This window comes from Hyla sarda, chromosome 1 (assembly GCF_029499605.1).
Source record: "Hyla sarda isolate aHylSar1 chromosome 1, aHylSar1.hap1, whole genome shotgun sequence".
In the NCBI taxonomy this organism is placed as follows: domain Eukaryota; kingdom Metazoa; phylum Chordata; class Amphibia; order Anura; family Hylidae; genus Hyla; species Hyla sarda.
The window spans coordinates 371354776-371369939 of record NC_079189.1 but is presented as its reverse complement, the minus strand read 5'-3'; the positions used below and the strand labels follow the sequence as shown (position 1 = coordinate 371369939).

The following is a 15164-nucleotide window of genomic DNA, read 5'->3' as shown; positions in this document are numbered from 1 at the left end:
TTTTATTTTTTGGATAACTCGTGTTCGGTATTGAAGTTAGATTACTCTATTTCTACCATAGGGAGCTTTTGGGTTTATCTGAGTTTAGGTTAGTGACACCTAAACTTGCATGCTCACGTAAGCTTTGACCCAGAGTGAACCTGTGTGTCAATGAAAAACCGGTGCCATCTGGGAGAGAGGCGTGGTAGTGCCACGGATTTTAGGTGACAGAAGCTCGTTGCATAATCTGCAGCACATTTCCCGCAATGTGACATTTGTTATTTTTCTGTTCCCCTTTTAGACAACCTTTGCATGAAACTTTGTGATGAATGAAAAGCATTGGAACTTTTTTTTATTTAATTTTTTTTTATATTGTTACACCATCCTTAGTTTGGAGATATGCCATATGTATTTCACAATTTTAACAAAACCAACAATGCCTTTTTTCACAGATAGTTTTAGTAAATGATGTTCAAAGAAGAAGAAAATACAAGAAGGGTATGAAGAAAATGTCACAAATGAAACAATGTTTAGGGTCGGGAGGTAAAGAATACAACGTTTAGGCTTTTGATCGCATGCCATATTTAGAGTTGGCAAAATATAGCTGCTGTATATGGAAATCAAGGTTAGATGCAGACTTTTCCAATTTAAACAACAAATCTCATTACCCAGAAAACGTTACTGGAAACAACAACAAAAAACTGGTGGCTCTCATTCCATTGTAACACGCTTTTTTTGTGCCTGTGTCCCAGCCCAATCCCAAGTCCATGTCACCAAACAGTATCATAGGGATCTAGGACCGGGATTTGCATACATAAAGAATAGTGTAATCACATTTACTAGCTGGCCAAGACTTGCACAAGCACAAAAATGTGTACATTACGTTTGGGAAACTGACCATGCAGTATATATATTGACTGCCACCGTATGGAAACATTAATCTGTCCCCTGTATTACTGCCCCTGTGTAGTACCCTATTTTGTGTCTTCTGTATATTATTTATCCCTTATCTTCCCTATTATCTCCTTCTCCCTATCAGTGTGACCTCTAGAGCGCGTGGCTTTGCCACATGCAGGGATATGTCATCACTGGTGACTTCATTTTCACTCTGAAGTAAGGCCCAAACTTTATGTTGTGTCCAATGTCCCTAAAGCCTGTCTTCCAATCCCCTATATAGGCATCTGCAAAGGTGTGTGACAGACATGCTGTGGATTTTGTGCAGTGACATATCCGATTCAAATCATGTTGTTATGGATTTATTGCATATTTTGGCTCCACCTTTGAAGTTTATGGGTAAATCCAAAACATATCTGTAATATAAATTGTCATGCTTCAAACTCTGTGCACCGGTCAATTTCTGTGCAAAAATATTCTTTAGTGTGTGGATGAGATATCTTTAAATGTTAACCAGTTTGCTTCTACTGTTGTATACACCTGAGCAAAGCTGCTTCAGAAAATCTGCAGCATATCTGTCCCGTGTGCAGGAAAGAATGTTGACACACAGTACACAAGGGACAGTACTGATGACCACTATATATTAATGAATAGAACAAGGAAAAAAGAGATTTTATTTTTAGGCCAAACCGTCCAGCTCAAGTATAGTTTAATTTGTAGTCCAAAGGAATTATATATGCCTTTAACAATGACTATATAACCCCCCATTTCTGCCCCCCTTAGTCCTTACATTGTTTCAGTGTTGTGAATAGTTACATAAATTATCTAAATGAGTAACTCTCATCATCATACTCTAAATCCTCATCATCATCATCTTCTAGAAGTCCATATTTAAATTTCCTATATACTGTCCCATCCTGACCCATATAAACAATATCTTCATCGTCATCATCATCTTCCTCCTCATCACGATCCTTGTATTCAATCACATGGTCCTGCTGGAAGCTGGAGGTACTTTCTCTAGTACTTTTGAAAGACTGGAAGGATTTTGTTTGGTCTGGCAACTTCTCATACCCGCCTTTGTTGATAGACAAAGATTTTGCACGGGCCCGTCGCCAAATGAATAGGACTGCTAATATAGTAAGCACCAGCAGAATGGATATTGCCACTGACAAAGCCGCCTTTTTGTGATCAGATTTTTTTTCCAAGAGTCCTGTTATCAGGATACATTCCTCTAAAATATGAACAATAAGACAAAAGAATCAGATTACTACATGAATATCATATATATATATATATATATATATATATATATATATATATCTATATATATATATATATATTGTTGTTACAAACTTATTTGAGTACTTTTCCTTAGCCAAAATCTTTTTTTTTCTACAGTAGCTGTATGTAAAATTGCCTTTAAATCTCCTATTGTTTCTTAGATACAACATATAGTTTAAAGCTGCATGCGCAAATCTGAAGGCCACGGAGCTGAATTCTAGTATTGCTTGAAGGCTCAATGGCAGTACAGATCTTGTTCTTGTGATAGCTATTCTGAAAACTGGCATTTCCAACAGGCACTGTACAAATAAGATATTAAGAAAGAAATGGAAAAATGTTGGAATACTGCCTTCTGGCCAGACTCCGAGGGGACGGGATCTTACTCTGCTTCAGTAGGTCACTGTGTGTTTCCCACATTCATAGTTTTCTCAATGAACTGTAGCTTCCCAGTTTCAGTAGCACTCATGCAGCCTCAGGCCATGACACTCCCACCATCATACTTCACTGTAAGCAAGACACACTTGTCTTTGTATAGTTTACACCTGTATGCAGGTGTAAATTGTAATAAATGAGGTGCACGGGGAAGCCACGCACCTGTTGTGCCATGCTACACCCCCTTTGTGCCCATTTGGCAAGCGCAGTGCAGGCTGGGAAGAAGTTGCTAAATTTTTGCGCAACCCAGGGCTTTAGGCAAAAATTTGTAACTATAGCCCAAACTCCACTGGGTGCAGCTTGATGTTTTCTGTGACATTGCTGTTTCCGCATTTAATGCAAAATGTTTTATGTAATGCTACAGTCTGAGGGATAATGTGGGGTTATTTAGGGGTTGGTCTAGGCATCTTAGTTCCAGAGAGGGGAAATTTTAGAGGGGTACTCCGCTGTTCAGCATTTGGAACAAACTGTTCTGAATGCTGGAACCGGGGGTTTGTGATGTCATAGCCCTGCCCCCTCATGTCATCATATCCCGCCCCCTCAATGCAAGTCTATGGGGGGGCTATGGCATCACGAGCTCCCGGCGACGGCTCCAGTGTTCGGAACAGTTTGTTCCAAACGCTGAGCAGCGGAGTACCCCTTTAATGCTTCAGCATATCAGGATAACATACCAGTTTGGACAATGTATGTTTCCAACTATTTGGGAACAGTTTGTGGATGGCCCTTTTCTGTTCCAGCATTACTGTGCGTCACTTCACTAAGCAAGATCCATAAAGACATGGGGGAGATTTATCAAAACCTGTCCAGAGGAAAAGTTGCCCAGTTGCCCATAGCAACCAATCAGATCACTTCTTTCATTTTCAACAAGGCCTCTGCAAAATGCAAGAAGTGATCTTATTGGTTGCCATGGGCAACTCAGCAACTTTTCATCTGCACAGGTTTTGAAAAATCTCCGCCATGGTTCGGTAGTAGACATTCTCTTTATATTGCATGTGTGTGATTGCATCATTGGCTGAAAAATACTGAATTGGGCAATAGCTGGGAATTACCTGCAACAAATAAGTACAGGTACGTGTAAGAACTATGTGGGAACACAGCCTTATGCGTATCATTCCCAGCATCATTGTTTCACTACTAAGTTCTCAGTATTATGCAAATCCTCTCAAACCTGAAATTCTTCTTTCACCCTTCTATCATTACCAGAGCTTTTCATACAGTTTACACACTGCCTTGAATCTAATAAATGTGTTTTACATATCTTTTATTTTGTTAACACGTTCACCTATTCTAGGGTCAAAAAATACACAAACATTACAAAGTAAGTTGGCACCATCCTGGTTGGTTTGTATGTAATGGGTATGTAAAAAACACAGAACAATATCCAGCACAACTATCTAATACATGGGTGCCTGCTCCAGTGGCAGATACAAAGTATACAAATAGATAGTTGCAAAAATGGAGTCTCTTAGAGCACTTTTTTGATCAAAACGTGTCCCCCATCCACCACACAGAGGTGGCCTCACTTGGGATGGAACCCTAAAACACTCACTCTACTTACCTCTGCTGGGCATAATGGGGAGAATTTATCATTGGTTTTACCCTTGTTTTGTGGCGTACATTTGTCTCACAGTTTGTCTCAGATGCTGTTTTGAGACTTTGCATTGCTACTTTGGCTTTAGAAGGTTTTTTCTAAAAGAACATACCAAGTCATGATTTCAGTTGATATGATGCAGTGGTAAGGAATTCATGAAATGCGACTTTTCAGTTTGTCACATCTTTTGTCGCAACTATGTTTAATTTGGCGCAAAGCCCTGACTTGTCTTACAAAACTGACTGCAAACAGCATTATTAAAAAGTTGCACATTTTGTTGCACGGGATAAAAAGTCGCACAAGAGCCTCCATTTTTTGATAAAGAGTGCTGAAATATTTAAAGGGGTATTCCGGCTTTATACATCTTATCCCCGCAATCTCTGTGCAGCACCCAGCGTTTGTTTAGAACGCTGGGTGCGGGCGGCAGGGGTTGTGACATTACAGCCATGCCCCGGTGCGGGCGGCAGGTGTCGTAATGTCACAGCCACGCCCCTTGTGACATGTCACGCCCCCTCAATCCAAGCTTTGCGTTGTGGGGGTGTGACGTGATATCACAAGGTGCATGGCCGGGACGTCACGACCCCCTGACATCTGCTCCAAGCATTCGGAACACGATGTTCCGAACGCAGAGGCAGTGGAGTACCCCTTTTAGGCCACCAGTCCTCACCAGCCTCTCCAATATCTAGGAGTACAATTTCAATACAAAGAATGTTGTGGATCAGAAGCCAACAATCTAATATACACAAAGTCTAGTGCCTGGATCAGCTTACATTTTTTTTAAAAGCGTTTAATAAAAATAAGGATCCAAGACTGTAGGATTTAGCCAATTTACCATTACCCAGCACTTAAAGTAGTCTCACAATACACTCCTATAGTGCCGTCATCTTTTCTTGTGGGAATCACCATTGTTATTATTCTTAATGTTTTTGTAAGACAAAATAAAGGTTATATTTTAATATGAATTGTTCTCTGTCTGCAGTCTCTGTGTATATAGGTTGTCACATTCAGATATGGCCGATTTGCCACAGATTTTTTTTAGCAGGGACTCTTCACCAAAAACCTGCGATAAATGACACTGGCATTTGCAAATCCCATAAAGTTTTTGTTGCACACCAAATACTATTATCATCATTTGGAAGAATGATCTCACCCAGAGTTTCACTGCAGTCACAGCATTCTCCTGTATGTTCTGGTTTGGCACCACAGCAATGCACACACCTTCCTTCATCTACATAAACCGAGAAGCTTGCTGGGCACACAGTACAATTGTTTGGTCCAGGCCCCTTACATTCTATGCAGCTTTCATGGCATTTCTCACACACTGCATCAGGATCCTTAAAAATACAAAGGAAAAAAAAAATAACACATTGGGGCTTATATGCCAATACTGGTGTCCTGTTGAGCGGTAAAGTAGTACTGTATTAGCATAGTTGGAGTGATATTAAATAACATGGCACCTGCTGTTTGATGACTATGGCCCAGCTACTCAGCAATGCCAGGTGGTGCCCCTGGTATAGCTCACTGTCTCTAAAAGTCGGGGCTTTTAGGGGTAAATCTTCTGGTGTCAGAAAAAATGGTGTAGAGTTCATTACATTGAGAAGTACGCATGATTCTATGCTAAATAACAAAAAATCAATTCTATAAAATATACTAAATATCATTTCATAAATTGTTATTAAGACTGTTAATCCTCATGATCTCCATAATGGGGAACCAAGTCTTCTCCTGATAATGGATCAGCAATGTACGTGCATACCACCTCTCGACAAGCACATCCGCTCCTCCATTCACAGGGGAGACTTGATCCATGATTCTGAAGATCATGGGAGTCCAACTGTTGGGACCCCCTGAGATCAGGACTGAGGGTACTCCCACTATTTCTCGTCTCACCGAATGTTTGTTTTATGTGCCGGAATAAAGCCAACTAAGCTACCGCATGGTGAGTGTTGCTTTTTCTTACTTCGCTCTTGGAATTTGTGTACATCACAAAAATGAACACAGGCCACAGACTAGACCACCTATACAAATACAAACCACATACTTGACCCCCTAAATAAAGACCCATGAATAAATACAAAGTCTCCTAGAGCCACCAAACTACACCCCAGCCCCCTTGTCTACCATGTTGCCAGTGAGTGGAAAGCAATCCCAAAAACCTGGGCTGCAGCCCAGGGAACAAAAATCCCTTTAGTAAGACTTCCTAAAAAAAATATTAACTTTTAATATATACACTTAAAAATAAAAGTGACTAGATAAAGTCTAAAAATAGGTGTTACTACTCTGACTAATAGTCAAATTGAGTATAGTGGAAATTGTGCACCACATTGATTATGATGTGAATGAGGCCACGGTCCTCAAATTACGTTCTACATGTATTTGAGGCCTCATTCACATCATAATCAATGTGGTGCACAATTTCCACTATACTCAATTTGAGTATTGCTCAGTGCAGCAACACCTAGTTCTAGTCTTTATCTAGTCACTTTTATTTTTAAGTATATATATTAAAATTAAAATTTTAGGGGAGCCTAACTAAAGGGATTTTTGTTCCCTATGCTGCGGCCCCGGGTATTTATGATCTCTGGCTCAGCTCTTGGGGTATTTGGAAAGAAGTGCGGGAATGAGTATGACTTAAAGACAGGGCAATGCGAAGATTTGCCTGATCTTACAGGAGTCTTCTGGGAGAGTTGACAGGTCTGGTGGGTTTATAGGGAAACTGTTGTATTTACATTTGATATTTACAAGGAGAGGAGGACAAGGGGAAGGCACCATATTTTTCAGCTTATTTCAAAATAGCAGACTAACATTTTAAGCCAAACATCACTGTGCGTGTGGCCTAGTTGACAAGCAGTCTAAAGTGACAATCTGTGCTTCTGAGGCTTCTGAGATCTAAATCCAGTAGTGACAGTAACAATATGAAGTTCAGGTCATCTTACCTGTGTGAGCTTGAACTCTCCAGCAAAGCACTCAGAGTTACAAATGTTCCCTGAGAGTTGGTAACTGGATACACAGGATGTGCAGGAAAGAGCGCCGGAACCTGTATTAAGGTATACAAGGATCTTAGATGCAAGATTACAAATACCAATTTTGCAAAAGAAAAGTAGAAAAAAATATGTATATATATATATATATATATTTACATGTATAGTGGTTCTACAGGATACAATAGCCCTAAATCACAATATTTAAAGAGGCTCTGCAACAGAGAGGAGATGTGCATCACATGGATAAATAAGGCATGTGTCTAGTTTGATTCTACACTAGAATGCTGAGATAGATTGGATGGATGAATAGATGGATAGATTAGATCGATGGATAGATAGAAATGAAACTTTTCTATTTAGCCACATTTACCCATGCCTGCTATGAACAGGTTTATAGATGTTACTTACCACTGCAGGTTCTGCAGGTTGGATGGCATCTTTCGCAAGCTTTCTGTGCATGGTCCTCATAGTAGAATTCAGGACAGGAACTGTGACACTGTTTTTTAGCTCTCATGAGGAAAAAGATGTTGTGGCAGGATAGGCAATCGGAAGAGTCTGGCCCTTGACATTCGTTGCAAGTCATGTGACACTTCTGACATGAGGTAGTGGAGTTATCTGCAAAATATCTGGAAGCCAAATATTTGACTAATATTACCAAGTTATTTAGAGAGGCCATAGCTATTTAATGGCTAATACATTCTGTTTAATTAGACTCTACCTAAAATGTGTCAATGGCTGCAGGGGATTAAGGCTGGGTTATGTCTGGTGTGAACCCAGCCTAAAAGTCAACTCAACTGATGCTACAACTGATGACAATGTGCATCCGGGGTTTATTATTTCTGAATGCCGGACAGGAGAGCACAGTAAGATGTATTCCTTCTCCGGTGCTGGTCTGGCAAGTCCAATCATCCGGTGTCCAAACCGAGATGAATGGGATCAGTTCTAGCATCAGTTTCCCTCCAGTGCTTTTTAGCAGGCAACGGAGGGAAAAGATGATGGACATATGTGAATGATCCCTAACTTAGTAACTATAGGGGGTACAGAGGTAGCCTTCAAAACATGGGGCCCCAAAGCACCTCCCAAGAAGATGACTGTATTATAAATATGACATGAAGAAGTAGAAACTGGGTTCTTCATGTCAGGGCATGATAGGGGATAGGTTATAGATTGCGGGGTGTCCGAGCGCTGGGCCCCCCCGCAATCTTCGGTACGGGGCCGTGGCAATGTACAGGAAAGGGGGTGTTCCATCCCCGCATGACGCGGCGGCCGACACGCCCCCTCCATGTACCCCATAGAGATACATGGAGGGGGAGGGTCTGCCGCGGCTTTCTGCTGGGGACGAAACTTCACTTCCTGCAGACTGCCGCGGCCCCGTCCAGGAGATCCCGGGGGGCCCCAGCGCTCGGACCCTCCCGCGATCTATAACTTATCCCCTATCCTTTGGATAGGGGATAAGTTATTTTGCGCTGGAGTACTCCTTTAAACATGACCACCTCCTCAGGCAGAGAATTCCACAGTCTCACTGCTCTTACAGTAAAGAACCCCCGTCTGTGCTGGTGTAGAAACCTTCTTTCCTCTAAACATAGAGGATGCCCCCTTGTTATAGATACAGTCCTGGGTATAAATAGATCATGGGAGAGATCTCTGTAAGGTCCCCTGATATATTTATACATAGTTATTAGGTCCCCTAAGCCTTCTTTTTTCTAAACTAAATAAACCTAATCCTGATAATCTTTCTCGGTGTTGTAGTCCTTCCATTTCCTGTATTACCCTGGTTGCCCGTCTTTGAACCCTCTCCAGCTCCATTATATCTTTCTTGTACACTGGTGCCCAGTACTGTACACAGTATTCTATGTGTAGAAGTGTGAATAGACGTATAGAGATGGCAATATTCCGGCACTGCAGGTGGGTGGGGGTTAACCAATAGTGTATGGTAAGGTTGGGATAGCGCAATGAGGATGGAGGTGTAAAATGAATGGAGTCAATGGTGGTGCTAGGATAAATAAAAGGATAGAACTATCAGATGTGGGGTATATAGCAAACGACAAAGATATCCGCACTCACCGCAAGATTAATGACTCGATGCGCCTATCTGGAGATGCCAGTGGATCTCGGCGGGGAACGATGCATAGCGTTCAGAGGCTATTACCGGCAATTTTGCGCACTTAGCGCTTCTTCCGGCCTCTGTGTGGTCTGACTAGTGATTTGTACAGCGGTAGAATTATTTCCTTGTCGTGGGCCTCTATGCCCCTATTAATGCACCCCATGATTTTATTTGCCTTGGCAGCAGCTGCCCAACACTGGTCACTACAGCTAAATTTAATGTTAACTAAGACTCCCAAGTCCTTTTCCATGTCAGTCGTCCCAAGTGTTCTCCCATTTAATATATAATCCCAGCCCAGATATTTCTTTCCCATGTGCATTACCTTAAATTTATCAGTGTTGAACCTCATCTGCAGCTTCTCAGCCCAAACCTCCAACCTTTCCAGATCCATTTGTAACAGTGCACAGTGCACTGTCCTCTATAGTGTTTACCACTTTACAGAGTTTATTATCATCTGCAAAGATTGCTACTTTACTATTCAACCCCTCTACAAGATCATTAATGAATATACTAAATAGAACAGGACCCAAGACTGACCCCTGTGGTACCCCACTAGTAACAGTCACCCAATCAGAATAAGTACCATTAATAACCACCCTCTGTTTCCTATCACTGAGCCAGTTACTTACCTACTTACTAGGGATGTAAGAAAAAATCGATTCTCGCGATAATCGCGATTTTTCATTTGCCGATACAGAATCGATTCAAAATATTTTTGAATCGATTCTTTTAGGGATGTGAAATTTTTATCTGCGGACGCCCGTATCTTACCTGCCAACGAGCCCGCGGAGCTCCGGTACAGGTGTTGGGTCCCTGGGCTGTATTCTTCTTACTTCCTGTTAGTCCGGCACGTCACATGGAGCTTCAGCCTATCACCAGCCGCAGCGATGTCCCGCCTCGGCCAGTGATAGGCTGAAGCTCCATGTGACGTGCCGGACTAACAGGAAGTAAGAAGAATACAGCCCGGGGACCGAACACCTGTACCGGACTGTACCGGAGCTCCGGGGGCTCGTTGGCAGGTAAGATAAAGTGCGTTTTATTTTATTTTGCAGCCCGGACGGGATAACATGAGAAAAGTGTGCACCGGAGTACTAGATCGCCGCTGTCAAAGCTGACAGCGGCGTCTATTGGGATCTATGAATGCTCCCAGGTGGGCGATATATCGCGATATATCGCGATGTATCGTCACCTAGACGGTATCGCGATATATCGGGATATATCGAATCGCCACACTGGTATCGCGATTCGAATCGAATCGCCAAATTCTTGGCGATTCACACCCCTACTACTTACACACATTCTCCCCCAGCCCAATTCTTCTCATTTTATGCACCAAACTTTTATGTGGCACCGTATCAAATGCTTTGGAAAAATCCAGATATATGACATCCAGCGATTGCCCCTGGTCCAGTCTGGAGCTCACCTCCTCATAAAAGCCGATCAGGTTAGTTTGACAGGACCGATCCCTCATAAGGCCATGCTGATATGGGGTCATACATTTATTTTTATCAAGACACTCCAAAATAGCATCCCTTAGAAAACCCTCAAACTATTTACATGCAACAGAGGTTAAACTAACAGGCCTATAATTCCCGGGATCATCTTTTGACCCATTTTTGAAATATTGGCACCACATTTGTCATGCGCCAGTCCTGGGGAACAGTCCCTGTTACTATAGAATCCCTGAATATTAAAAATAGGGGTCTGTCTATTACATTACTTAATTCCTTTAGAACACGGGGGTTAATGTCATCTGGACATGGCGATTTGTCTATTTTGATTTTATGTAGGTGGCACTGTACTTCTTCCTGGGTTAGACAGGTGACCTGTACTGGGGAGTTTACCTTATCTCACTTTAGTTCACCTGGCATTTCATTTTCCTCTGTGAATACAGTAGAGAAGAATTTGTTTTATACATTTGCTTTTTCCTGATCCCCGTTTATTATTTCTTCCTCATCATTTTATAAAGGTCTTACACTTTCATTTTTAACTTTTTTGCTATTTATATAGTTAAAGAACATTTTGGGGTTAGTTTTACTCTCTTTGGCAATGGGTCTTTCTGTCTCTATTTTTGCGGCTTTTATCTGTTTTTTTACGTATAAAAAAAGTTTCTCTATAGCTTTTTAATGCTTCTTCACTGCAGTCCTGTTTTAGTAGTTTAAATTACTTCTATTAAAAAATCTTAATCCTTCCAGTACTTTTTAGTGGCTGTATACTACAGAGGAAATGCTTTTCTTTTTGGATTTCTCTGTCACTACCCCAGTGCTCAATGCTGACTTCTGCTGTCCATTTTAAGAACTGTCCAGAGCAGGAGAAAATCCCCATAGCAAACATATGCTCCTCTGGACAGTTCCTAAAATGGACAGCAGAGGTCAGCAGAGAGTACTGTGGTCGTGACAGAAGAGAAATCCAAAAAGAAAAGCATTTCCTCTGTAGTGTACAGACCCATAAAAGTACTTAAAGGATAAAGGGAATCAACACGGTATAAAGGGTATAAAGCATAAAGGGAATCAACACGGTATAAAGGGTATAAAGCATAAAGGGAATCAACACGGTAAAGTACGAGAGCATATTTAAAAGAAGAAAAACTACCACAAGAGGACATCGTTTTAAATTAGAGGGGCAAAGGTTTAAAAGTAATATCAGGAAGTATTACTTTACTGAGAGAGTAGTGGATGCATGGAATAGCCTTCCTGCAGAAGTGGTCACTGCAAATACAGTGAAGGAGTTTAAACATGCATGGGATAAGCATAAGGCTATCCTTCATATAAGATAAGATCAGGGACTATTGATAGTATTCAGATTATTGGGCAGACTAGATGGGCCAAATGGTTCTCATCTGCCGACACATTCTATGTTTCTAAACAGATTTGCAAATTACTTCTATTAAAAAATTGTAATCCTTCCAGTACTTATTAGCTGCTGAATACTACAGAAGAAATGATTTTCTTTTGGAACACAGAACTCTCTGCTGAATCACGAGCATAGTGCTCTCTGCTGACATCTCTGTCCATTTTAAGAACTGTTCTGAGTAGGAGAAAATCCCTATAGCTCTGGTCAGTTCCTAAAATGGACAGAGATGTCAGCAGAGAGCACTGTGCTCGTGATGTCAGCAGAGAGCACTGTGTTCCAAAAAGAAAGGAATTTCTTCTGTAGTATTCAGCAGCTAATAAGTACTGGAAGGATTAAGATTTTTTGGTAGAAGTAATTTACAAAAGATGTTTAACTTTCTGGCACCAGTTGATAAAAAAAATAAAAAATAAAAAATAAAAGTTTTCCACCGGAGAAACCCTTTATTTTTATTTTTTCACATTTTTTTTGCAGTGTTATAGCCCCCCTCTAGTGGCTATAATACTGCACTAACTGATCTTTTACATCGATCTTTGTTATCTCATAGGATAACATTGATCGATGATTCTGCTGCTTGACTGCTCATGCCTGGATCTCAGGCACTGAGCAGTCATTCGGCGATCGGCGACTAAGGAGGAAAGTAAGGACCCCCTTGTGTCTGCCATCTGTTCAGGATGCAGCGATTTTGTTGCGGCGGTCCCGAACAGCCCACTTAGCTAGCCGTGATCAGTTTACTTTCGCTTTAGACGTGGCGGTCAACTTTGAACGCTGCGTCTAAAGGGTTAATAGCGTGCAGCACAGTGATCAGTGCAGTGCGCTATTAGCCACGGGTCCCTGTTAGAGGCTGGGCATGACCCGCTATGGCCTCGCATTATAGAAAGGGAGCGGACTCAGGGCGTACAGATACGCCCTAAGTCCTTAAGGGGTTAAGATATTTTTTAAAGTCTCCCATTTAGGGTCAGTATTCTTGTTTTTGAGGACATTATCCCATTTTATATTGTAAAGGGCTTCTCTGAGTTGATCAAACTTTGCCGTTCTAAAGTTCATTGTTTTTGTGGCCCCTCGAGAGGTTCCCTTATTGAAGAACAAGTTATAATGTTTATTATGATCACTATTTCCTAGGTGTCCTTCTACCTGCACATTAGTTACTCTGTCAGGTCTGTTGGTTAATATTAAGTCCAGTAGGGCGCCCCCTCTGGTCGGGCCCTGCACCATTTGGGACAGATAATTGTCTGTAGTTATAGTCAGAAACCTGTTTCCTTTATGAGATTCACAGGTCTCAGTCTCCCAGTTTATATCAGGATAGTTAAAGTCCCCCATTATTATCACCGTATTCTGATTTGCTGCCTTGTTTATTTGCCTCAGTAATTGATCTTCTGCCTCTTCCATTATATTTGGTGGCTTATAACAAACCCCTATCAGAATTTTTTTCTTTTATCTCCATATATTTCTACCCATAATGACTCCATATTATCGTTTCCCTCCCACATATCCTCCCGCAGTGCGGCCTTCAGACTCGATTTCACATAAAGACAAACTCCTCCCCCTTTCTATTTTGTCCGATCCTTCCTGAATAGACTATAACACTGTATGTTGACCGCCCATTCACAGCTATCATCCAACCAAATCTCTGTTATACCCACTATGTCATAATTCTCCTCGGACATCAACCCCTCCTGTTCCTCTGTTTTATTGGACAGACTTCTGGTATTAGTCAACATTTCAAATGTGTATGTTTTTCTTCCTATGAAGTCTATCCCTATTAACTATTCTAACCCCTCCCTCTGCTCCACCCCCAGGTATATTAATAAGTCCCCCTCTCTATCTACACTATCTTCCCCCTCTATGTTGTAAGTTCCCTCCCCCCAGTCCCTAGTTTAAACACTCCTCCACCCTTCTAGCCATAGGTCAAATATAGTCTATTTGGATCTATATATGGTCCACTTTGCCTAAAAAATGACTTTGTCATTTGTGTCATTCACGTGTAAATTTTTCATTGTGTGGCTCTTTATTTTTTCACATTCTTTAATAGAAATCCTTGAACCACATGGTCAAAAAATTCACATTTCTTGTAATTGGTGAAGCAACAACAAAAAAGGCACATACTAAAACACACTATTTATTAGCCACAAAAACTGTATCCTGAAGCACCAAAGAAAATTGCTGCAGTTTTTGTGTGTTTTGTTCAAGCCAAAAACACTACAAAAGTGTGCTTCCTTCACAGCTACTTTGTGACCTGAAAAAACACCACATAAAATGCACCTAAAAAGTTATAAAATTATGTTTTTCTTCTAAGCTTTAAGGGGTACTCCACTAAAAACATCTTATGCTTATATATAAGATGTCTAATCACGGGGGACCCCCACGATTTCCACTGCGGCAACCCTGTCATTCGGTGCATGGAGCGAACTCCGCTCTGTGCCTGATGACTGGCAAACACAGCTGCCACGCCCCCTCCATTTATGTTTATGGGAGGAGGCAGGACGGCTACGTACTAGCTGTGGATGCACCCTCCCACTGACATGAATGGAAGGGGCGTGGCGTAGTGCCCCGAACACAGAAACTCCAAACTTCCGTGTTCCAAATTACACCGCTGCCGGCCCGGAGATTGCGGGGGTATAGGGGATAAAATGTTTTCAGCAGAGTACTCCTTTAAGTGTCATAGAGGCCGTGCTAAGCTACAGCATGCATACCTTTTCCTGCCCCCCCCCCCCCCCACCTACCACCTACCGTATACATATTTTTTATATACTTGACAAAGAATAAAGGTACACATTATTGAATGCAAAAAAAAAGATGCAGGTGTGTTTTTTTTTTGCTATATACAGTAGAGTTGTTGACTACGTTTTTTGTATGCAGCAAAATGAAACATACCCCCTGAACCCAGACAAATGTTTTCAGTTTTTGTAATGTTGTTTGCTGACAAAGTACATTGTATAACCGGGCACGTTAACCAGTAATATACACATTAGTCACTTACCAACTAGCAGTGGAGTGTTTACAGCCAAAGAACACTATAAGGACTATTATGAAATAGTGAGTGCTG

The 15164-nt window shown here is 41.4% G+C and overlaps 1 protein-coding gene across 2 annotated transcripts in view; it reads right to left on the bottom strand.

Moving 5' to 3' along the window:
• Positions 1 to 293: 293 nt before the first annotated feature.
• The window catches only part of PCSK5 (proprotein convertase subtilisin/kexin type 5), a 459846-nt gene continuing 444975 nt past the window's right edge, over positions 294 to 15164 (bottom strand). Inside the window, exons 34-37 of one of the 2 annotated variants that reach the window (XM_056523317.1) lie at positions 7573 to 7790; positions 7117 to 7217; positions 5331 to 5514; positions 294 to 2107 (exon numbers count right to left, since the gene is read on the bottom strand). In XM_056523317.1, the coding sequence (XP_056379292.1) occupies positions 1695 to 2107; positions 5331 to 5514; positions 7117 to 7217; positions 7573 to 7790 (916 nt within the window). In that variant the 3' untranslated portion in view covers positions 294 to 1694. The remainder of the gene's footprint in view (positions 2108 to 5330; positions 5515 to 7116; positions 7218 to 7572; positions 7791 to 15164) is intronic. The other variant, XM_056523326.1, reaches the window with a different exon arrangement.